The sequence below is a fragment of the Genypterus blacodes genome, unplaced genomic scaffold (genome assembly GCF_046128005.1).
Source record: "Genypterus blacodes isolate CSIRO-AG114 ecotype Tasmania unplaced genomic scaffold, CSIRO-AGI_Gbla_v1 ptg000039l_1, whole genome shotgun sequence".
Lineage (NCBI taxonomy): Eukaryota > Metazoa > Chordata > Actinopteri > Ophidiiformes > Ophidiidae > Genypterus > Genypterus blacodes.
In genome coordinates, this window is record NW_027466852.1 from 5,658,165 (window position 1) to 5,681,660 (window position 23,496).

At 42.9% G+C, this 23,496-nt stretch overlaps 1 protein-coding gene across 1 annotated transcript in view; it reads right to left on the reverse strand.

Annotated features, from left to right (window-relative positions):
- myo15ab (myosin XVAb) overlaps positions 1-7,297 on the reverse strand; it is a 35,819-nt gene extending 28,522 nt beyond the window's left edge. Inside the window, exons 1-8 of the mRNA XM_076148053.1 lie at positions 5,474-7,297; positions 3,928-5,068; positions 2,952-3,735; positions 2,189-2,750; positions 1,735-1,854; positions 1,290-1,613; positions 755-952; positions 47-279 (exon numbers count right to left, since the gene is read on the reverse strand). Coding sequence (XP_076004168.1) covers positions 47-279; positions 755-952; positions 1,290-1,613; positions 1,735-1,854; positions 2,189-2,750; positions 2,952-3,735; positions 3,928-5,068; positions 5,474-7,297 — 5,186 coding nt within the window. The remainder of the gene's footprint in view (positions 1-46; positions 280-754; positions 953-1,289; positions 1,614-1,734; positions 1,855-2,188; positions 2,751-2,951; positions 3,736-3,927; positions 5,069-5,473) is intronic.
- Between the last annotated feature and the right edge of the window lie 16,199 nt (positions 7,298-23,496).

Below are 23,496 nucleotides of genomic sequence, written 5' to 3' on the forward strand. Positions count from 1 at the left end.
TAAATCTTTAAACAAGGACAGAGAGATTCCTCTAGTGATAGATTACCTAATATTGCGGCCACGTAGTCCATCACCTTGCATTGCAGAGCGAACGTTGGGAGCTGTGGGTTTAGGTGCGCCTGACAATACAGAATCTTCTGACAGATGAAAGAGATCTTTTGAACGTAGTGCCCTGTTCTGCCTTAGAGCAGACGAAAGGTTGGGCGTCTGGCCAGGAATAACCAGTGAGCCATCAGGCAGTTGGTACGACGCACCACGAACACCCTGATTCAGAAGAGCCTGCACATGGTGGGTGCAGGACGCAAGTTTCACAATTCACAACATTGGCAAATGACGAAATTGCCAAATAATGCAGAAATATGTAGTACAGGCAGTCCCCGGGTTACCAACGAGTTCTGAGTTGTCTGTCTCTCAGTCAAACTTATATGATTGAGAAATTACGCACTTTTCACATGTAGCATCAATTAGTCAATCACAAACAGTATTCACGTGTGTTCCCTCTGGTCGACGAACTTCTGAAATGCGCAGTTGTTCAGGCGTAAGTCACACAGGCGCAACATTGTCTGACCATTCGTTAGTATGAGCCATTGTATCTAACTTATTTTTTATAATAATAGGCTTAATGGAGGTCAGTACCTAAAAACGGGATGTCGGGCATTTGTAGCTCGATTGACTGCCTGTACAAGGTAACCTATGATTTTGAAATACAACAAATAAATAGGCACTGAAAATGCCAAATCAAACTGGTACGTACCTTGGATAGGTTAGGACCAACTGGCTTTCTTGGGTCAATAATGATGGACCCATCAGGCAGGGTGTAGGAGACTCCCTTCAGATATGGGTTCTGGAGGGCAGCTATCAGTCCGGGGTTCTTTGGTTTCCTGGGGTCTACTATCATCGTCCCATCTGGGAGTGTGTAGGTCGCACTTCTCAAGGATGGGTTACCTAAGGCCTAAGCATTGCAACAGGTGGATTAAGTATAAAGGAGGTATGATAAATTAGTCCTCAAAACAGTCCTTGTCACACTGCCTTAGTCACAGTGGTACATGAGGTTGGCTGATATTAAATTCCACAAAAACAATTACAACCATATAAAATTGGCAGCCAATTATAGAAATGCTTATGTTTTACATGAAACTATGGAATTTGTAGCTTATGGTTGTGCTTCACAGGTACAGTGATGGATGTATTAGGACACAGAGGAACAGAGGAAAGAAATGCAAATGAATAGTAGTTGTGAAAAATTGAGAAGGAACATAAAGAGCAAAATAAGGAAATCCATGGCTAACCATAGCCAAGTTTGGTGATATGGGTGCATTGGGGTCAGTAACCATTGTCCCCTCTGGTAGCAGATAGGAGGCCTTTTTCAGGGCAGAGTTTTGAAGGGCGTTCGACAGGTTTGGAGAGACAGGCTTCCGTGGATCAATGATGATGGTACCATCAGGCAGGGTATATGATGCACTTTTCAGGTAAGGGTTCTGAAGAGCTGCTTTAAGGTTTGGGGAGGAATTTCTTTTGGGGTCAATCACAATGGTCCCATCAGCCAGAGTATACGAGGCTTCACGCAAAGCAGGATTGTTCAGGGCGTTTGCCAGATTGGGGGATATAGGTCCCTGTATGGGAAGAAAAGGGAGACAGAAAATAAACCAACCATTACCAAAATAGGTTTATAACTGAATGAAAGAGGGGGAAAGGAAATTGCATTAAAAATTAAGGCTCAAGGTCATTGGTTACTTGTTGTCGAGGGTCTACGATGGTGCCATCCGGAAGAGTATAAGTGGCCTTCCTCAGATCCTGGTTCTTAAGTGCTTTGGAAAGGTTTGGAGAAAAGGAACCCTGGGCCAGACGTGGGTCCTGTTCGGGTATCGATGGGGTTTTGAGATTGGAGAAAGAGAATCAGTTACCTGCTTGTATGACATTTCACAGATTAAATGATAAGATTTAGCGCTTTGCTTTATTCCTTAGTATTCAAAAAGTATTTCTGAAAAGAGTCTAGAGCCGAGTATCCAACCCAGTCTTTAGTTGTTTTCAACCGCACTCCCAGGTTACTGTAACTAATTGATTATATGACAGGATAAAAACCTGCAGGTCTTCTACACCCAAGACATAAGACAGAACAGCATTCCCCATTGCGATTATTTACTTTGATCCAATCTGCTATACAAAAGACCTGACCCTTTTTACCTACCTTGATAATTGATCCATCAGGTAAGGTATATGTAGCTCCACGGATTTGTTGGTTTTTTAAGGCACTACCCAGCGCTGGGGAGGAACGTGGATGCGCATATGGTGACATCAACGTTCCGTCTGGCAGCCGGTATGAGGCCTGCATCAACTGTGTATTTTGCATAGCACTGCCAAGAAATGGCGAAGAGGGGGTTTGGGGACCATAGGGGGAACGCATTAGTTGCATTGGTGTCTGGTAAGAGGCTTGTCGGAGATTTGGGTTCATGTGTAATGCTTGATGAAGCTGAGGCCCAGTTGACACGTGAGAAGTCCTGCGATTCATCATTGGTGTCCTTATAGATGAGACATTCTGGAAACCAGCTCTGTTCTGCAAGGCATCATGGAGCAGTGCTGATGGGCCAGGATCCGATATATGATCATAAGGACTAATCACAGTCGGGCCATATGGTGAGGTGAAGTGTGGAGACTGATATGAAGCCATACCCCTCAGTGCCTGGCCATGTCTCATGGCTCCAGAGAGCATTGGCGAGGAGGGTGCAGATTGTCCATATGGAGATTGAGGCCTTTGAAGAGAAGATACATAGGATGCTCCTCTCACTGTCTGGTTTTGCAAAGCCCCAGACAGCATGGGGGAGGATTGGGGCATAGGCTGTGACAACCGCCTTTGTAAAGGAGAGGCATATGAAGCATCTCTTAGAAGTTGATTCTGCATAGCCCCAGATAGCATAGGAGATGAAAGAACCATAGGCTGCTCATAAGGGGACATTGGTCTCTGTAGTGGAGAGGCAAAGGATGCATCCCTTATTGCTTGGTTCTGCATAGCCCCAGATAGCACTGGAGATGAAGGAACCATGTGTTGGTCATAAGATGACATTGGTCTCTGCAGTGGAGAGGCAAAGGATGCATCTCTTATTGCTTGGTTCTGCATAGCCCCAGATAGCATAGGAGATGAAGGAACCATAGGTTGCTCATAAGGTGACATTGGTCTCTGCAGTGGAGAGGCAAAGGATGCATCTCTTATTGCTTGGTTCTGCATAGCCCCAGATAGCACAGGAGATGAAGGAACCATAGGTTGCTCATAAGATGACATTGTTCTCTGCAGGGGAGAGGCATAGGATGCATCTCTTATTACTTGGTTCTGCATGGCCCCAGATAGCACAGGAGATGAAGGAACCATAGGTTGCTCATAAGGTGACATTGGTCGATGCAAAGGAGAGGCATAGGATGCATCTCTTATTACTTGGTTCTGCATGGCCCCAGATAGCACAGGAGATGAAGGAACCATAGGTTGCTCATAAGGTGACATTGGTCGATGCAAAGGAGAGGCATAGGATGCATCTCGTATTAACTGATTCTGCATTGCCCCAGATAACACAGGAGATGAAGGAACCAAAGGTTGCTCATAAGGGGACATTGGTCTCTGTAGTTGGGTGATGTAAGACGCATCACGGATGGCCTGGTTTTGCATTGCACCAGACAGCATGGGGGAAGTGGGAGGATATGGATCCAGATATTCAGCTGCCATCGCACCCATGCCAACCATCTGGGGCCCAGGGCCAAGTTGGGAGGTGAAACTTGCCTGGTGCATAGCCTGTTTGCGCAAAGCACCAGATAACATGGGGGAGGGAGGGCCGATAAACTGACCAGACTGCTCAATGTAAGGATCAGCATATGGGCCAGAAACATAGCTCTCTGGAACATAAGTGGGCAGAGGGGCAGTTCGGGGTGATAGATGGGGGGAAGACTGACGAGAAAGTCGAGGGGAGAGGTGAGAGGATGCAGGACGTGACATGTATTTAAGAGAGGGCTGTGGAGAGAGGGAACGGGTGCTTCTCATAGACTGCTGGGCAAAGAGAGGGCGTCCTCGTGCCATGGGGCGAGAAGGGAAACGGCCAGATTCTCTCTTTCTCAGGGGAGTACGTTGAGCCATGTGAGGGGAGTGGAAAGGGGAGGAGTGTAGGGAGTCCACTGTGAGAACAGAAGACCTATTGCTCTGTATCGAGGAGGGACGGAATGGACGTACATTCTGAGTTGGTGGAGGCACTGGACGCCCTCGAAGTCCCATTGGGGAGGGCCTAACTGTACTTAAGGGAAGATTACCCCCCATCCTGGGTCTGGCCATAGGGGTTGGATCTCTGAGGAGTCGAGTTGAGCGACGGGAGAGGGTAGGCGATGTTTGGGCAGGTCGTGGCCCTACAAGGGATAAACTGTGATGTGAAGGGGAGGGAGAGGGAGATAGTCTTCTACTGAGCTGAGGAGAGAGCGGAGGAGATGCCCGACCAGGGGAGGGTGACCTACGAAGCCTCTGGCCTCCAAATGGGCTGCGGGCAGGAGAGGGTGAAGGTGGAGGACTTTGCCTCCTCATGGAAGTACGGGGGGAAGAGGGTGGAGATCGTTGCATCATTGAGGCTCTTGGTGAAGGTGGACGACTTTGCCGTCTCATGGAGGGTGGAGCACGTGGAGAGTGGGGAGGTGAGGGCCTTCGAGCCAGGGGAGAGGGTTCTCTCTGAGGTGGAATTTTAGGACGAGCACGGGGTGAAGCCACAGGAGAGGAAGGTGATGAGAACCGTTGTGACATAACAGAGGGTGGTCTTTGAGTAATTCTATTAAACCCAGCCCGAAGGGACGGTTGTGGGGAGGGGCTTCGTCGGTGTGGAAGCATAGGGGAGGGTATCGGGGAAGACATAACTGAGGGATGGCGGTGCATCTGAGGGGAGCCCATCATGACAGAGCGGCGCGATGGGGTGGGAGAAGGTTGTAGACGCCGGCCAGGGCGCGGGGACATAGTTGCTTGCTTAATAATCATGGCAGTTGGAGTTGGAATTGAGGGAAGGCCATAGCCCTGATGCTGGGACATCATCATTGGGTCTGGCATCATCTGCTGGCAAAAAAAAACAAAACAAAACTGATTCATTTAACAAATTAATAAGAGAGCAAAGAATTTTAAATTGGTCATAAATGCAAGAATAAAAAACTGTGATTACTGAAAATGCTTTATGGCATTCCAACATTAGAATACTTTCATCAACCTCTATCTGTTAAATCTAGTTTGTAGGGAGTGGAGAGATCGCACCGTGTGATCTGCCAGGTATAATTTTGTGCCGTAATGCAGTACAGTAAGACATTGGTAGTATACTGTATATTATCAACCAATATTGACTGAAATCTTAGCGTGGTAGAACTAGTGCGAGAATTGTAGTTAAAAGTAGTTAAAATGCTTTCAGTGAGGTAAAATAAGTGCGATTTAAATAATAAAGTAATAATACAATTATGGAAACTAGATAACCTGAGGTGAAGTCATGTGGGTGGAAAACATCTGTTGCTGTGGTAACATCATTGGTTGCTGTGGGATCATCATCTGTGGCTGCTGTAGCATTTGTGGTGACATAATATTTTGCTGTTGAGACATCATCATTTGTTCTTGTGGAGACATCATTTGTTGCTGAGGAGACATCATCATTTGTTCTTGAGGAGACACCATCATTTGTTGCTGTGGAGACATCATCATTTGTTCCTGAGGAGACACCATCATTTGTTGCTGTGGCGACGTCATCATTTGTTCTTGAGGATACATCATCCTTTGGTCTTGAAGAGACATCATCATTTGGTCTTGAGGAGGCATCATCATTTGGTCTTGAAGAGACATCATCATTTGTTGCTGAGGAGACATCATCATTTCGTCTTGTAGTGACATGTCGGGATGGTAAGCAGGTGCAAGAGGAATCTGGTCCTCATACTGGATTTCTGACATGTTTTCAAATTCTAGATCAGGTGGCAAGAAAGGTGGAGGAGGCAAGGGCACATCCAGGCGCTCTTTCCCAAAAAGACGCACCTGAGGCCTTGGAACTCTAAATGTCATCTCCCCTCCCTGAACTTCAGTAATATCATCCCCATATTGTTGAAACTGGTCTGCAAACTTGCCCCCTCCTTGTACCTGATCAAAACCTTGTCCTCCAAGGCCATAGAGCTGTGGGCTCACTGGTGAGGCTCCTATCACCTGCTGGGAGCTGTAGTCTTGGTAGGCCATACCAGGATCGCTGTAGCTAAGTTGGTAGTCTGGTGACATGCCCCCCTGCATTCCCATCGTTGCTGCATAAGGGTCGTTATAGTAACCTGCCTGCCCATCATAGTGACCCATTATTTGTCCATCACTGTAATAAGCACCTTGATCATGTCCATCATAAAAACCCTGAGTCTGAGGGTCCAGGTACCCACTTGTCTCACCACCATACATATATCCGTCCCCCATTTGGGCATAGTAATCCAGATTTTCATTGCCATACCCTGCCATTGCCTGTTGTTGTTCATAACCATAGAAATCAGCTTCCTGGTTGTTATAGTATCCTTGGGCAGAGGAATACGGATCATAGTAGTCATCCATTCCCCCATCATAAAGCCCACTTTCATAATATTCACTATTAGGGTCATAGAGCCCCTCCTCCTCATAGTAACCAAGATCCTGATAGTCTGCTCCCCCTGCCTCATTACCATAGTAACCAAATTGACCTTGATTATCATATGTTGCCTCTTCTCCATAACTAGCATAACCATCATAGCCTCCATAGTTCTTCTGGCTGGATGAATGTGGCTGGTCGTATCTATATGCCTCTTCCACATGCTCATAACCATCATTATGGTAACCATGCTGATGACGTCTGGAGCTGGCATGTCGGCTGTGTCCCCCCCAGCCCTTTTGTTGCATTTTAGTGGACAAAAAGCGTTTGGTCAGCCAGTTAGTTGCTGCTGCTACCTTGCCAAGCAACACACTACTGTTTTTGAAGTCTTCTGGTGGGCCGTCGCCGCCCTTCCTAAATAAACCTTTAAAGAAGCCTTTCTTCTCTCCACCCCCCAAACGAAGCAGCATATAGCTTGGCCTCTTCCCACTTTTCGCCTTCTCTTTCGCCTCCTTCTCCTTTTTGCTCTTTTTGCTGGCCTTGAACCTCATCATGAATCGAGAAGTGTTCTTCAACATGGACTTGCGACGTTTTTTCTTAGCCATTCGGTTCTTTCTCTTACCCAGCCCCAAGAACAAACGTGATGTACTTTTCAGTTTTTTTGTGCTGTTCCTGCGTCTCTTGAAGCCTGAGAATTTCAGGAACATTCGTGACATGTTCTTCAGGCCTTTCTTTGGGATTTCTTTAACTGGAATCTGTGGAACATCCTCTATTTTCTTCCCTTTCTTCTTCTTTGCATCAGCATCCGACTTCCCTCCTTTATGATGATCTTTAGATTTCTTCTTGGATTTATGATCCTCTTCCTCCTCATCTTCATCCTCCTCGTCATCCTCATCGGAATCTCCCCTATGTCTAGACTTCCCGCCTTTCTTATCTTTCGCCCCCTTGCCTCCTCGTGCCTTCCCTCTCTTGTCATCATCTGAGTCTTCCTCCTCCTCATCTTCACTTAACTCTTCTTCTTCATCACTCAGGACTTCCTCCTCTTCTTCCTCCGACTCTACCTTCTTCCCCTTCCCTTTCCCTTTGTCTTTTCCTTTCTTTCCATCATCTTTCCCTTTAGGTGGTTCCTCTTTTCCCTTTTTCCCCCCTTTCTTATCATCCTTGCTACCTTTCTTGTCATCCTTGCTGCCCTTTTTATCATCTTTTCCAGCCTTTTTGTCATCCTTCCCTTTCTTTTCTTCCTCTTTTTTTTTCTCTGGTTCAGGTTTTCCACCTTTCTTTGCATCCTTCTTGGAGTCTTTCTTTCCTGGCATTGTGACAAGTAGCTAAGAGCACACCATGCCCTCTTTTCGGGATACAGTGCAGTAAACCTTTCAATACAGAGACAAACAGAGTTAGATATAAACTAGTAATTACTAATTTTACTTTCATCAAAGTAATGGATTGAATGCAGCTCAATTGTGACAGTCTGACCTATGAATCAGTCCTTGGATTAGGCATGCGTAGTTGACTTTTTGCTGGCTCGATATGCTGGTGCAGTATGTGTGTGGCGACAAGTCCACCTGGCCAAAGCAGTTCTACACCATCCAAATCTGGTCCCCATGAAGGCTCCTGTAAAAACATATATAGAGTACACTGTAGCATCACTGATTGTCTCTCTCTCACACACACATACAAATAGAAATGTAAACATATACATGTGAATTCACACAAGTAAACCAGACAGTCAAGTGAAACATCTGGTCTTCATATCTTCATACCTGGAACATTATGACAAGGATATTATTCAGTCCACACTGACATTTTAGCTGCACAGACGCTTAAACCAGTTGTTCCCAACCCTTTTGCTTGTGATTCCTTGCAAAGCTGAGCCGTGTACTAAGATATGTATTATATATATATTATATATACATATATATGGTATATATATAGTTTATTCTATTACGATTCCACTTGTTTATGATTTCTTAGGGTATCAGAATTCTTAGATTTCCAACACAATTCCATTTGATTATTTTTATTCACTTATTTAACACAAACTCCTCTGTTTTTACAATAGGACAGAGTAAACCTGAACAAACTATAGTGGAAAATGTGTAAAGAATATAGTATCTCAATCGAAGCGCATGTTTCGAGTAGGAATAGAATTTCAGGAGCATTCATTTGTATTTATTATATAATAATAAATTATTATTGTTGAGTTTAACATTTCAGATGACAGCAGCTGAAATGTTTCCTTAAAAGCAGACATGTTGTGATGCATCAGTGCATCTTTACACCTCTACTGTGCACAGATCAATATCGCGATTTGCAAGATTTGAATTATTCAAGATAAAATAAGACATGAATAGATAAACCCATGCAATATTTCACATGAAAAAACTAAGGTTGGAGAAAAATATCTATTAGAAATAAAGATGTCTCATTGAACATTATACAACCCTTCTAATTTATGACATCTTGGACAGGTCCCAACCCACTGAGTGGGAACCACTGACTTTGAGCCACAACTCAGAGAGCCTATTCAGCGGTTACTCCTGCTCATACTCTGCCTCTGCTGCTCTGTGAACCCTACCCAGAGCACCACACATTTTTCAAATTCTACAACATCATCTCTGACCCCTTATTCACAGAACTGTGGCTTTTCTCATGCAGTTTTCACTCTAAGCTTCAAGATCAACAGATTCAAGGGATTAGAGGTATTAACGCATTAATCTCCTTCTTCTGTATACAAACATAGCATCAATTGTATTATCCTGTTTAATTCACTGCAAGCAAAGAAGAGATTTAGATTTTTACTCTGTTATTCATACTAATCCTCACCCTGTATGAACCCTTTTTGTAGCAACATGAATACAAATGTTAAAAACACACCAAAAATGCAGCCTTTACTCCAGGTGTAGTCCCTCTGTGCTCCAGCCTTCACTCAGCAGAGTTGTAGTTAAAGATAAACTCTTCCGTCAGTGTCCCTGTCCTCATTCATCAAGACAACTTTCCATCATGGTCAATGACAAAAGGTAGAGAAGAGAAATTGTGGTGGAGCCAGAGTCAGCGGTCTTCGAATTTGCAGTGTCCTTGCTGGAAAACTCCTTGTGAGCATTAAAAAAAAACAGTGAAATCCTGGTCAAAGTCTTTGGGTCACACTCTCTTCTTCTGACCTACTCTGTCCTCTGTTGCCCACTACAACACATTTCCTCACTCAACACAGCACTGCCCTCCTCAGAGCTAAACTGTGTGTGTGTGTGTGTGCGTGTGTGTGCGGGTGTAAGACAGGAGATAGGTGAGGTGAGTTCTCTATGTGTGTGTTTGCATGCATGTGTGCGCATGTGTGTGTTCAAGGAGTTTTCTTGTGACGGGTCGTAGAAGGAGTCTTAATTTGTCATCTGGCTCTACAGGTGAAACTTGAGAACACTGGGCAGCTGAGGGGGCGGGGTATAAATAATACAAGAGAGAGAGAGAGGGAGAGAGAGAGAGAGACAGAGACAGAGGGGGAGAGAGAGAGATGGGGAGATAAGACTGATTGACAATAAGGTGTCATCAAATCAACAAATACCTGATAACTCCAAATTTACACATTATTAATGTGCCGTTGTGAATAAGAGAGGTCACGCTATTAACTTTTATATCCCATAACCTTAACTCTATCCCCCCTCCTCTGGGGTTACTTTCCAGGATAGCAAATGCTGTCATCTCTCTCTCCCTCTCTCTTTCTGTGTGTATGTGTGTGTGTGACAGAGAGAGGGATCTTCATTTTAACAGATATCTCTGACCAGCATGAGAGGACGGGACAGTAAGGTCTCCCTTACACTACTTTCAATACATAACATCGGCAAAGGCAAACACCTATTTGTTCACCCATTACAGGTATGACGTCTTCTACAGTGGGTATCAATAACAGAGGAATGACAACACACACACTGAGGCACTGGAGGATCAATAACAGGGCTGTGATTATTAGAGCCATCAACCAAATTATTCCTGTTCCAGAGGGAAGGGGTCGGATTGCCTGATCTGTCCTGTTACAGGGTACAGGTGTTGGGTTGCCAGATCCTGATCTCTTGGTCTCAGTGTGTAAGTGTATCTGATCATTACCATACAGCAAAGAGCATATGCATGTGTGTACAGTGCGCAGTATATGCTCATGCGCATGAGAAATAGAGTTTATTTTCCTGGATTTCACCAAGTTTGTCCCTAACTGCACTTTTGTCTTTGAAGTAGAATACACAACTTATAGAGGATGGCCTACGCACTGCAGAGCAAACTAATGATCGAGGTCGACACCAAGAGCTTCATGAGCGCTGAAAGCTTTGGAACTACCCTTTTGGACGAACACACACACACACACACACACATTGAGAGAGAGCGAGAGAAAGAGCGGACAAACAGCACTAGAGCCAAACTAATGTAGTGCTGGCCTGGTATTGGCCTATTACAGCTATATTAGCACTTGTACGTGTATATACAGTATTCACACATAGGCCAAGAGAATTTCATAGGCCAAGAGAATTTCATAATATATATACATCATTTATATTACAGACTGCCTTAGATGTATACACAAACCTGAACTATAATAATTATCTATATCTGTATTTACAGTTGCAGTTATGAGTTCTTATCTTATCTTATGATATGCAAGAAATTTAAATAATTGAATTGGTATTGGTAGTACTGTAAAATAAAGAACTTGGATGTATAGCAAAACGTTTCATGCTAAAATAAAAAATGTCCCAATACAGCACTGCCATTAAAAAAGGATCACGATGTATCAGTATCGGTCCCAATGATCCAATATCCTGCAGTCTCCTTCTCTCTCCCTATGTCTGACACACACACACACACGCGCGCCCGCGCACGCACACACACACACACGCAGTAATCTACTGCTACCTAGTGGAGCAGCATTACACCTGCAGCACGCACAGTATTGTGGCGTTTGTTCGGACAAGTGAGCAACAGGCCCGTAGCAAGTGGGAGAGGTTTGAAATTGAAACACAGCAAACTCGATTCAGCCTATATATTGTGGTGTTTTGTTACAGTGGCAAGGACTCAGACTAACAACACACAGGCGGACAGGTACACACTAACTTGACAGCATAAAGACATCTCCACATGGCAGCAGCTGAACGGATGGGATGAGCCGGCTGGGAGAGCGCCCGGTGAACCCACCTTTCCTCTGGTGAATCCATACATCTGCAGTCAGTCACGTCACTGTGGCTCCGTAATCACGTTTCCCCATCTTAAAGTCGTAAACAATCTAATAAAATCCACCAGCGTGTAAATAAACCGTCTGTTTGGGGGCGTTTCGTCTTTACGTGTTCACCATCTTAACCCTCCGCTCGGCTACCCCCCTCCGCGGCTTCCGTGGTGGCGGGGTTGAGAGCGGCAGGGGTCGGTCGGCAGGAAAAGTGTCCCCGGTAACGTAGGATGAATATTTAACGACCGCTATTCTTCAGTGACCCGCCGGGGGTTTGAGTTCCACACACTCGGCAATTATCGGGGAGAGGTCTGTGTCACGGTGATCCACTCAGGTGTACGCGGCGAAGAAAAACTAAGATTTAATATAATTTAATTGTTAGTTCGTGCTTTTGAGTGTCTCAGCGGGTAAAAACGAAGGGGGTGGGGGGGATTTACTCTCCTTTACATTCCACTGTCTCCCGTGTTGTTGTTGTTGTTGTTGTTGTTGGGGCTTTGCTGTCCCCTTCATTCCCGCATGGACACGCGGGAGACGGGAGAGTGTGTCGTGAGAGGCGGCTCAAGGGCTAAATGGAGCATCACAGATGAAGGTGAGAGCAACAAGCGAACGTCTCCACATGAGCAATCCTGCCGCTGCCCGCCAGATGGACCCGCCTGACAACCAACAAACAAGCGGAGACACGCAAACTGCTGGATCGCCACTGGATTCCCTCCATAACCCGGATGACCTTGGCGCCTCCCTGCACGACCGGCTGGCCGTCCATACGAAACAACCTCCGCGGAGAGCCTGATGCATGGCCGCTCGAGTGTTTTAGGGGAAGAGGAGTCTTTGGATGCAACAGATCTATTTTTAGCACTGCCTTTCAAACGCTCACTTGTATCCACCAGTTTGGCAACATTTCAACTTAATGGCGTCTCACACAGCTTTCTCTCTCCATTCAATTTAGGTGAAATGTCTTAGTTTCTGGTTTGTGTCATTCCTGAAACCATCACTCTCATTCTGCAGCTGGCAGCCCCACACCAAGTACTGAGTGTGTGAAGCTCTGCAGCCTGCCAGCTTGTTTATGAACCAATACCCCAGCAATGTTTTTAGTAGGAATTGTATTATTTCCCAGCTTATTAAAAGTATAATTAAATATTAGTTCCCATAAACACCCATTAACAGATATCATCAGACTATACAGAGTCACCAGAATCAGCATTTTTGCCATATTTACAATAGCTGATTCTTTCTGTCTTGCTGCCCACATGCTTACTGAGTCGTATCGGCCCTCATCAACCCTGGTTTCCAGAAGTAGAAAGCAGCTGTTTTCATTAAAAACCTGTTATCAGCCAACTGTTCACTACCTGCTCAGCACCAGACAAAGTTAACCACCAGCTGCTTAAGAAAGTCCAGCATCTGGCAAGTTAAAAATATGTTTGGTGGGGAAAACAAAGCTAAAAGTAGAGAGATTGGACAGACATCCATCAGATGGACACAAACAGTGGGTTTGCTGAATGTGTAAGCAAGTAAAGCAGGCAAAATAACAAAAACTCACAATCTCAGTTTAATTATCTAAGCAAAACAAGCCTTATACCTTACCTATCTTTGTGATGTGGTTACATTTCTTTCTCTGTTTTGATTTACTACAGATCAAGGGCATGGGTACCATTCAGCAGGTTTAGTTTACATAAATTGTCGTCAGTATGTTTACTTATGGTTTGTGTTTCGTAAAGGTATTTCCATCAGAGGCAACCAGGGACATAGGTAGCAGATATTGGACTCTGTAACAGCTCATTTGGAGCATTGAAACAGTTAGTTTCTATAATGCCTGGACCCCTGTTTATAGATACAGTAACTGCCCGCCTCATTAGTCTAACAAATTAGCTACTGCTCTCATGGGCGACAAGGAATGTAAAGATGTAACTCTACAACTATCCGCTCTTCTTAAATGGGGTAAAACATAATTTCACGAGAGCAGTGATTGGAGCCATGGTACACCTGATGAGCTGGTGAATTACATAAGAGGAGAACATCTGGGGTATAAAATACATGATTGATACTTATGTATGAAAATAAGTTTTCGAACGTCACAATTAACAGGTGAAAATGATGAATTAGGAATACTGACAAGGTGAAAACAGAAAAAGTATCTCTGACTCACTGCCACTGAGTTTGAAAGTTCATCCTGCTGTGCCAGTCAGTCAGACAGCAGGTAGCAGATCGCTGAGCGTAACGCTTATGTTACATTTTTTCCTGGTGGAGTCGGTAGAGTCTGGAGCTGGAGCAGCAGCTGCCTCAGAACACCCTGTCTCTGCAGGTCAAAGAATGACTGGAAAAGGCTCCCAGGATGGGATAGATGGCTGGAAAGATAGACAGAAAGAAAGAAAAAGTAACAGCAGGTATGATATAACCACCCTGATCCACCAAATAGGGGCCTTTTGGATAAGCCGGATAGTGTAGGATAGAGATTCGAGGGCCTGTGGTGTGTCCATCAGTTTCAGATAATCCCTGCTGCTACAGAAGTGTCCTTGAGTCGCATGTCCACCCCCTGCCTGTTCAGAGGCTCACCTAACTGCTGTTACACTCCAAACTATGGTGATTTTGTTGCTGTTAGTTACAAGAACATTACGGGCAGCTCATCCATCTCCTCAGTCTCTTTCCACCGACCACATTATCAAAATCAAACAGCTAAAACACAAATGTCAAACAGCTTGAATATGATACAAATATTGATCAACCTGTAGCTACTACATCCTTCACACCCAGGCTTTGATTTATAGGTGAGAGGAGTTGACTCTGACAAATGCTCGTAAAGAGGAAATGAAGCTGCATTTTTGGAAATTAGCAAGAATGCCATAGGGATGTATTGCAGTTGATTGTATTCATGACTTGCATAACGAATTAAGAGCCTCAATGGACAGAAATGTTTAATAAGGGAAAGTCGCCCAAAGTCAGCCGGAAAGTAATTTAAAGAGCAACATGGGACAGAAATCTAAATAAGAGACCGTAAACCTGGTAAACATTTTTAATATACAGAAATGGAATGAATAAATGAATTAAACCGTATTCCCTCTTCCCCTTTATTCTGCAATTACTGTTAATGTAAATGTGTACATTGTCTGTGGATTTTACCCCTTAAATATTTATGGTGTCAGACCATTATCTTATTATCGGTATATATTTTGTATGTGTACCACTTACCACACACAGTTAAAGATATGTAGAATAAATATGCAATTATGTTTTGTGGATTTGGATGATTCTCTTCAGATTACATTTCCACACATCATTTTTTATAAAACTATTGTATACAGAACATACAGTATGTATATACATACATATACACATAAGCATATTCACTTTAGAAAAAACACTCCTGCCTTAATGAGTGGATGGTTAATGAAATATTTGAAGAGAAACTGATAACTGAAGTAATTTTTTAAATCTAGTTTTTCGTGTGTTTTCATGTGTTCTCACAGGCTGGACAAATCGACATCTTTGCATTAACGTGTTGAAGGTTTGCATGCTATAATATGTGCTCAGTGTATGGTTCATTCTATTGTTCAACCATCTGAAGGAGGACACATCTTCTACAAATTATGTGAAGCATTATTCAATATGCATTGTCTTGACCTCAAGACTGTTCAAATTAACCTTCTGTTGACATGGTTTGCTTGCTGTGTGGCCTAAATTATGGCTAAAAATATGCCCTGAACTCTTCCTCCAATGAATCGACCTCTCCTCCAGTGAGTTGAGCCAGAGCTCAATAACTCCATAATTATGTGTAGAGCTTTTGATAACAGCAGCCGATCTAGACAGAGATCAGGCTATGAATGCTAAAGAGTGGACAATTGAGCAGGCAGTGGCATTCAGCGGCATTGCCAGTGGGGTCAGTCAAGCTTAGCTTAGATCACATAGATACAACTATAGATGTGTGCATGCTTAATCAGCCATACACTGCACTGTATGTGAGGAAAGTGTGCAGGTTTAGAGGTTGGGCATTTGTATGGATACTGGCTCAAACTTTTTCACTCACCATGATGTGTATAGATATCAAATGACCATGATCTTTCAATTAACTGGTTCATGTTGAAGTAAATCACAATGCTACACTTTACATATACTGTATATTCTCTCATAGCAAATGTTTCTGACTGAGTTGTGGCGGGATTCAGTTTTTTCAGATGGATGTTTGACTTACTGTATGTACATCAAAGTCAAAGACGAAGGGTTTTAATTATCACATGCACAGAATACCACAGGGTCATTCTGAACAGGGAAATTCTTACAACATGGCAAGCAACAGCTACTTACAAGGCAAAAAAGAGTTATTAAAAAGGTAAATATACGTATATAGGTAAATAAAAATATAGATAACAGTAAAACACTAGCACCAGGTGCATTGCTTTGAGGCGATCATGTGATCAGTGTGATCACTGAGAGTAATGTTGCTGGTGGAAGCCTGATGGGGGAAACAATTGTTTATGAGTCTGGTGGTCCCTGCCCGGATGCTCCAGTAACGTTTGCCAGACGACAGCAACGTGAACAGTCTCTATAGTGTTGGTGGCTGTGGTCTTTACTGATGTTCTGTGCTTTCCTAAGGCATCGTGTGTGATGGATGCCTTGCACAGAGGGAAGGTGGCAGCCAATGATGCACTCCCTGTCTTCACCGCTCTCTGAAGGGCCTTGTGATCATCAGCGGAGCAGCTGCCATACCAGGCTATAATCCACCCAGAGAGGATGCTCTCAATAGTGCATCTGTAGAAGTTGGTGAGAGCTTCTCCTCATGAAGTAAAGGTGCTTTTTGACAATTCTTACTGCAGTCACATTGCCTGAACCAGGTGAGGTCATCATTGATGAACACACTGAGGAAATTGAAGCCTTTGTAGTCTGTGATGGAACGCAATCCACTCTACATGCATCTGAGGTCAGAGCTGGGGTAGTTAATAATCAAATGCATAAGCAAATGCTACCTGATAAAGAAAGAGCTTGATATAGAAGTTTATCCTTTTATTATTCATTTCCCTGAGACCTTCTAACCTGAGGTCATACTGTTTGCAGAGATTGTCCTCTGACCTTTAGTCATACCTTATACAGGAAAGGAAAATGATGTCCCTTTGGGTCCCTGGGTCATGATCAAGCTTTACTATTGTAACTGTAAATTCCTTTCTGTTTGTTACCTTGAAATGATACCGTCTGCTTGATGTCTACTTAAGTAAGATGAACAGTTTTATTCAATACTATCAAACTTGAAATATGAGAATAATAAGATAGAGAGTATAGAAGAGGCCATCATCCCTTGACACAATCGGTTGAAACAGAATGTATGGAGGAGCTGAATAGCCCTGTAATTACATTTTAAAAGATTAGATTATCTCTGTCGTTTGACTTTGAGTATCAAGAACTAAGAGTACGTTTAGAGGTACAGAGGTACTTGAAATGGATGATGGCATTCTGTATTCTGCAGCATCATTCAAAATCTAAATTCTTGTACTATGTTTCTATTTTTAGGGAAAGGTCAGTTTACGGTTATTGATGCAATATATGTGCGTTTAGTGTAGCATAATGTAATAATGCAAGTCACAGTGCCTTTCCTGTCGTCAGGCTTTCGTGCTGGGGATTCACTTTTAAGAGTTTAATGATTTTCACCTCCCCTTCAGAGCGTATTACATCAAAATATGTCTCAAATTTAGGGAATAAAGGCAACACAATCTTAGGTCTTAAAGAATCTAATGGGTCTACTTTCTGGGTGCTTTGAGAACATAACAGCTCCGAGGATTTTGCTTACTGCTGCTTAATCTTCTCTCCAGTCTGCCAGAGTAAAGGGGCAACAGTAATAAAAAGGACTTTCTTCTGCACTGCGGGAGATAATTTCATCATCAAGAAGCATTTGCCTCTGATATCATGCTGTATGTTTGGATGGAAGTACTGAAAAACACATGAATGGCTTATAAAAGTGGAGGCATCTGCTCAGTTTGCTATGTGAAGTCAAAATTACAATTCAGGATTTTTGGATGAAAGTAAGCGGTCTGCCCAATGGTTGCATTAAATTATTTAGACAGAACGCAAAAAGGGAGACACAGAGGGAGCTGGGGAGCAGCTGATAACAGGGAGGATCAATGACACATTGAGAGTAGCTGTAAAGTTGTAGAATTATAATGATGAAAAAGTAGGGTGACCATATGTCCTGTCTTTCCCGGAACAGTCCCGTCTTTCAGGTCTTTTTAAAGAGTCCCGGTGTATTCTGAAATTCCCCCGGTGTGTCTCATATTTCTATTATTCAGGCTATTATCGCGGTTGTTGTCTCTTTAGCATGCGCGGAATCTACCAATCAAATCGCTAATTAGCATACCTGCGTAATTAGCGTTGCCGCACCTTTAGCCAGTTAGCCGTGACTTAACAATCTTATTCCTTTTACAGAGTGCTCCAAACATAATTCAAAAATTCATAAGAAAATTTAATGCGTTTGCTACAGACTCCAGCAAGGTGATATGTGGAGCTTGTGGAGCCCACTTCTGGAATGGAATAGGTGACAAATACATGGTGACAAATTCATGTCACAGGGAAGCACAACAACCAATGAGCCCAAGCCCAAGTAATTGTTAGCCACACTGTTTATTAGTATTAGTATTAGTATTTTTTATTAGTATTAGTATTATTATGGAACTGTAATTGTGTTGTGCTGGCTTGTTGGCTTGACTTTTGGCTTGTCTGGGCTGTGGGATGGTGGGCTCGGAGTGTGTGCAGTGACTCCATCATGATAGTGTTTCCCTACATTTTGAAGCCATTTGGAGGGAAAATAAACAGACAAATTGAGCTGAGAGGAAACAACATGAAAGAGATCAAAGTTAATTTACAATTTGTCACCTAAAAACCGACCGGTGTTAGTCCATTTAAAGTGAGCTATTTTCTATTCTTTATTTTATGGTGCCATGCGTTATTGATGCACATTTGCCATGTGAGGCAAAGGTGAAACTGAAAATCAATACATACCAGATCATTTATGGCAGATTGTAATGCTTGGCTGAACACTATTGTTATGACTCTCATGCTCTCCTTCCCCTACACATCACTTACTACTTTCTAGCAATAGTCATTTTGATGACAGCACTTGAAAGCATCTCAACACTGCTGCAGATCAGATCACACCTGACAAGCAAGGGGCCATGCAGAGTGGCTCACACCAGCTCTCTCATCTTACTGCTGGCCCATGGGTCCCAGAGAGAGTGCTACTGCCTGTATTTGTTAAGCAGGTTTTAAACACTCTCTCTAGCACACATATACACACAGACAATTGAATGTGGCCCATGATTGATTAGCAAAACATTTGTCCAAAGCTGTTTGCTCTCTCTCTCTGTGTGTGCCTGTGTATGGGAAGAATAAATGATTAGACCCCACCAAGAGCAGCTGGAGAAAGCCACAGATAAAGTCAAGAAACAGCTGGAGTAAGTTCACCTCATTTAGGCACGACAGTTATATTCACTTGCTCACTCATCACTCACAGACACAGACACACACACACATACGCACACGCATGCATGCACACACATATTGAATCTTGCTGTGCTACTGTATCACATTACCTGTCACACACATACAAACAAAATTTTTATCCGTGTGTATTTTCGCCTTGGGTTTGTGTGCAACAGCAGGGTGGAAAAGTTATAACAGAAAGTCATCTATGTTTATGATGTATTTCGTATTTTGGTTTGATCCATATCAAGGTTTGGATATAGTGGATTAGTGAAAAATATGTGTGATAGATTGAAGTGGTATTGATTATTCATTTAACAACACTTCTATCAGAATACTGCAGCACACTTACTTCTGCAGGTAGCTATTATACATAAACAGACACACGTAGAAGTTATTCATATAACCAGATAAAGTGTCTCCTCACAATGTGATTAGGTTTTGTTTGTACACATGCAATAGTATGTGGTTGGTTACGATGGTTACGGTTGCGATGCTCAGTGGGATGGTTGTGGAACTCATGGTTGTGGTATAACGAGGTAACAATGGCCAGTGTGAATCTCATCACTGAGTGACAGAGAAGAATACACAGCAGGTTGGGAACACACTGCTCTCTATGATGGACAAATAGTCCCACTGGAACCATGTTAATGTGACCTTCAGCAGTCACACTGTCAAGAACATGCTACAACCTCCCCGTGTGGAGGTGCGTGTCTGCTGTGAGCTGCCCATCTCTCCCTCAGCTTGGTCCTTTAGGAAAGGCAACAGATGGAAAACACCTTTACAGAGCAGAGTTTCCCAATTAGGAGGAAAATGTCACGCACAGCACCCTGCATGAAATTAGAGAACGACTGAAGGGAGACGTAGGTTGAGACAAATACAGCACAAATACACACAACAACAACCACATGCTTAGTATCAGCTGTTTGACTGATCGGGCAAATCAATAATTTAATTAAGATCACACAAAATCAATTGAAATATATGCACTTAAAAAGGAGAAAACAACAATAAATCAATTTGATGTTTGACTTGATTCTTACAATATTGACTATACTAAAGGCCATTGCTGCATTTTAATGATATTAAATGCAAAAACATACATTGTTTATAATGTGCAACCTTTCTTTTAATAATGTTTATAACTAGCAAACTTTAATCTATATAATGTTATCCACTGATTAGCGTATAGGCAATTGTTTAATAATGTCTTTTAATTTGTCAGTCCATTAATGAATTTGTCATATAAGTTATTTAACACGTAGTAAGACTACGTTAACACTACTGTGCTGAGAACACACACTAATGCAACTACAATCCAACCATCCATATGTACATCAGAGGTATCCACAGCTTTTAAAAATCATCATCAAACATCATTAAATATTACATTACATTACGATCATTTGGCGGACGCTTTTATCCAAAGCGACTTACATTACATTATATTACCACCCTTCGCAGAGGGGGGAGCTTGAGGGTTCGGTGCCTTGCTCAGGGGCACCTCGGCAGGGACTCGAACCGGCAACCCTCCAGTTCTTAAGCGGAAGCTCTACCCACTCGACTACTGCCTCCCCCAGAAAGAAATATCAGAAAGATATAAGAATTCTTTCCCATTTATTCCTTCGTTCATCAGCATTTATGTATTTCCTAATTACTCCCCATCATTGCAACAAGTTGAAATTCAAGAGGATCATTTCTCCAGTTCATAAATCATGCTCCCGCCTCCTCTTGTGTACATTAGCCAATAACTAATTACTGTGCTTAACTATCCCAACAGCTGACCCCTTCGCTTTCTGCCTCCAGCTTCTGATGCTGATGCCAAAATCCACCACAAGCATTTAGAGTCTGTCCAAACACATTTCAATGGCAGCCTGTGGGCTCTGTTTCTGTCTTGATTACCAGGTTCATCCCCATAATCAGACATTATCCCCGCACTGAGTCCATGCCAAGCCCTCTTCTATGTTTACTTGTCCACTGATTCAAATCAATCCATATTGTCCCGAGGTTTGTGTATGGCTCATTAAAAACCCAGTGTTTCAATTGCTTATTTCTTTCATAAGAATGACACATTACATCTGTAAATATTGGCATGTCACCGTTTTGTACACTAACTGTACACAGCTGCAGCAATGCACAGCCAGCTCCTACACTGCAATGCTTCCAACTTTTTTACATTTAAAACTCGTACTGAGAGGTCAACGTGTCTTTCATATCTATCAAGAGCTCTCTGCGAATAACTCAAGCTTCAATCTCACAGTCAGGTGTTTTATTGCCACTACCATATTTAATGCACCCTCTGGCATCCCCTAAATGAAAGGCCATAAAAAGTTACAGCTTAAAGATGAGCCTCTTTAAATAGTTTTCTCGTCGGAGCCAGTTAGCTTGATTTGGTTTCTGCGCCAACATTCAAATCCTCTGTTGCACCAAGTCCTCTTCCAAAGTGCCGTCATGCACCCCAAGAATCTGATGCGTTGATAACCCACACGAAACTTGCTGCAGCACTGTGAATTTCTGAGCTGTCACATTGGGTACCAGAGTGTGCTCGGGTGCTCAGAGTGCAAATTAACCAACACAGACTTAATTTGTACTTTCCCAGATCAACAGGGTGACGTCATGTCTGCATGGTCCAGATTGCTAGTCGAGGTATAGAAAATATATAGAAGCCAGTGCATTCTGCGGTCTGACAGGACAGAGAGCCCCAGGTGTGTGTGTGTGTAGGTGGGTGTGTGTGCGTGGAATTGGGATGGAAGGCATAGGGGCAGTTAATAACTATACAGCTGTTTGGATGGATAATGTTTTGTGAATATGAGCTGCTAAGCTGCAGAAGACAGGATATTAAGAAACCTGTCCTGATACATAGGGACATCTGACCTTTTGTACATATCTGAACATTTTACATGGAAGTCAAAAACGTTACAGTATACTTCCAAGAAATACATTGCAATGTGACAAATGAAACCTGACAATTTATGCATGTTTGCTTCACCAATTTAGATAATGATATGTGTATATTTATGCAATGTTTGTGTGTTTAGTTTTATGAGATTCAGCTGGAAATGTTTCTGTTTTTGTTCAGGAAATGAGAAAAGAGGATTACATGGAGAGCTGTCACCCTAAAGGGTCAAAACATTAAAAATCCTCATTTTAATTATTAAATTATTGACTGACCTTTTCAAATGGAGGATAATTGCTGATGTGGCCAACTAAAAAAGACACTGCAGTGCATCATTCTCAAGCAATTGATTTGATGTGGCACACGTGAACTTTATGCTGTGATCGGTGCTGTGGCAGGAAATAATTACATGAGATGAGCGATTTTCAAACGAGCTCAATCACTGATATTACTAAAACAGGCCCTTGAGACTCAGCCCTATGTGAATTTAAAGAAACATACACTGCCCCTCTCTGGCTGTTGGAAGCACTGTCGTCATGTAGGGAGGCTCATTCCAGGTCACCCACTCACTGTGGGCGAGAGGGAGAGAGAAAGAGACAGAGAGAGGGTGGTGCAGGAGATGGAGGGAGAGAAAAAAGTAAAAAGACAAGAGAGAGAATATCTATAACTCAGTAAATGCCAGCTATCACACTGTTCTGTTCCAGATAGAGAACCCTGGAAAAAATGTCAGTTTATTTTGTTGCCATTTATTGACTGAGTGATTCATTTCCTGAGTCTATATAAAGATGTGTACTGTAGCTACAATGTGATACCTTTGCTGTGGTAATGCCTCAGGCAGGGGAGAAACATAAAAGGATTGAGATCATCGCATCAAATCAGTTGGTGGCTTTCCTCTCCCTTCAGATCACCATACGGTCGCCTTCCTTCATTTACCTTTATTAGCAGTTAGTTTTCATTGCCTGTCAAATTCCAGATAGATACATTTAGTGTAGAATAAGCTGCTGTGTCTTAAACTCTGTTGATCCAAATCAATGTGGCAATACATCAAAGAGAAATAGAAAAAACTCAAAGCTAAAAAAAAAACCAATTTGACAGAAAAACTATAGTTAGCCATCAGATCTTGTTGTCATAGAAACCTTTTTTTTTTTTTTTTACTAAAAAGGTTCTATGCAAAGTTCTCAGTTACAAGCCTCTTTTGGACTGGATCTAGGATCTGGATTTCACGCTGCCTTGAGTCTGAGTGTGCTCATAAACACTTGCCTCAGAAGTGCGCTGGCGACAGCAGGTGTGTGTGTGTGTGTGTGTGTGTTGGGTGGGAGTTCTCAGTGGGGCCGGTCCACATTAGCCAGTTTGTTAATGAGTGGCTG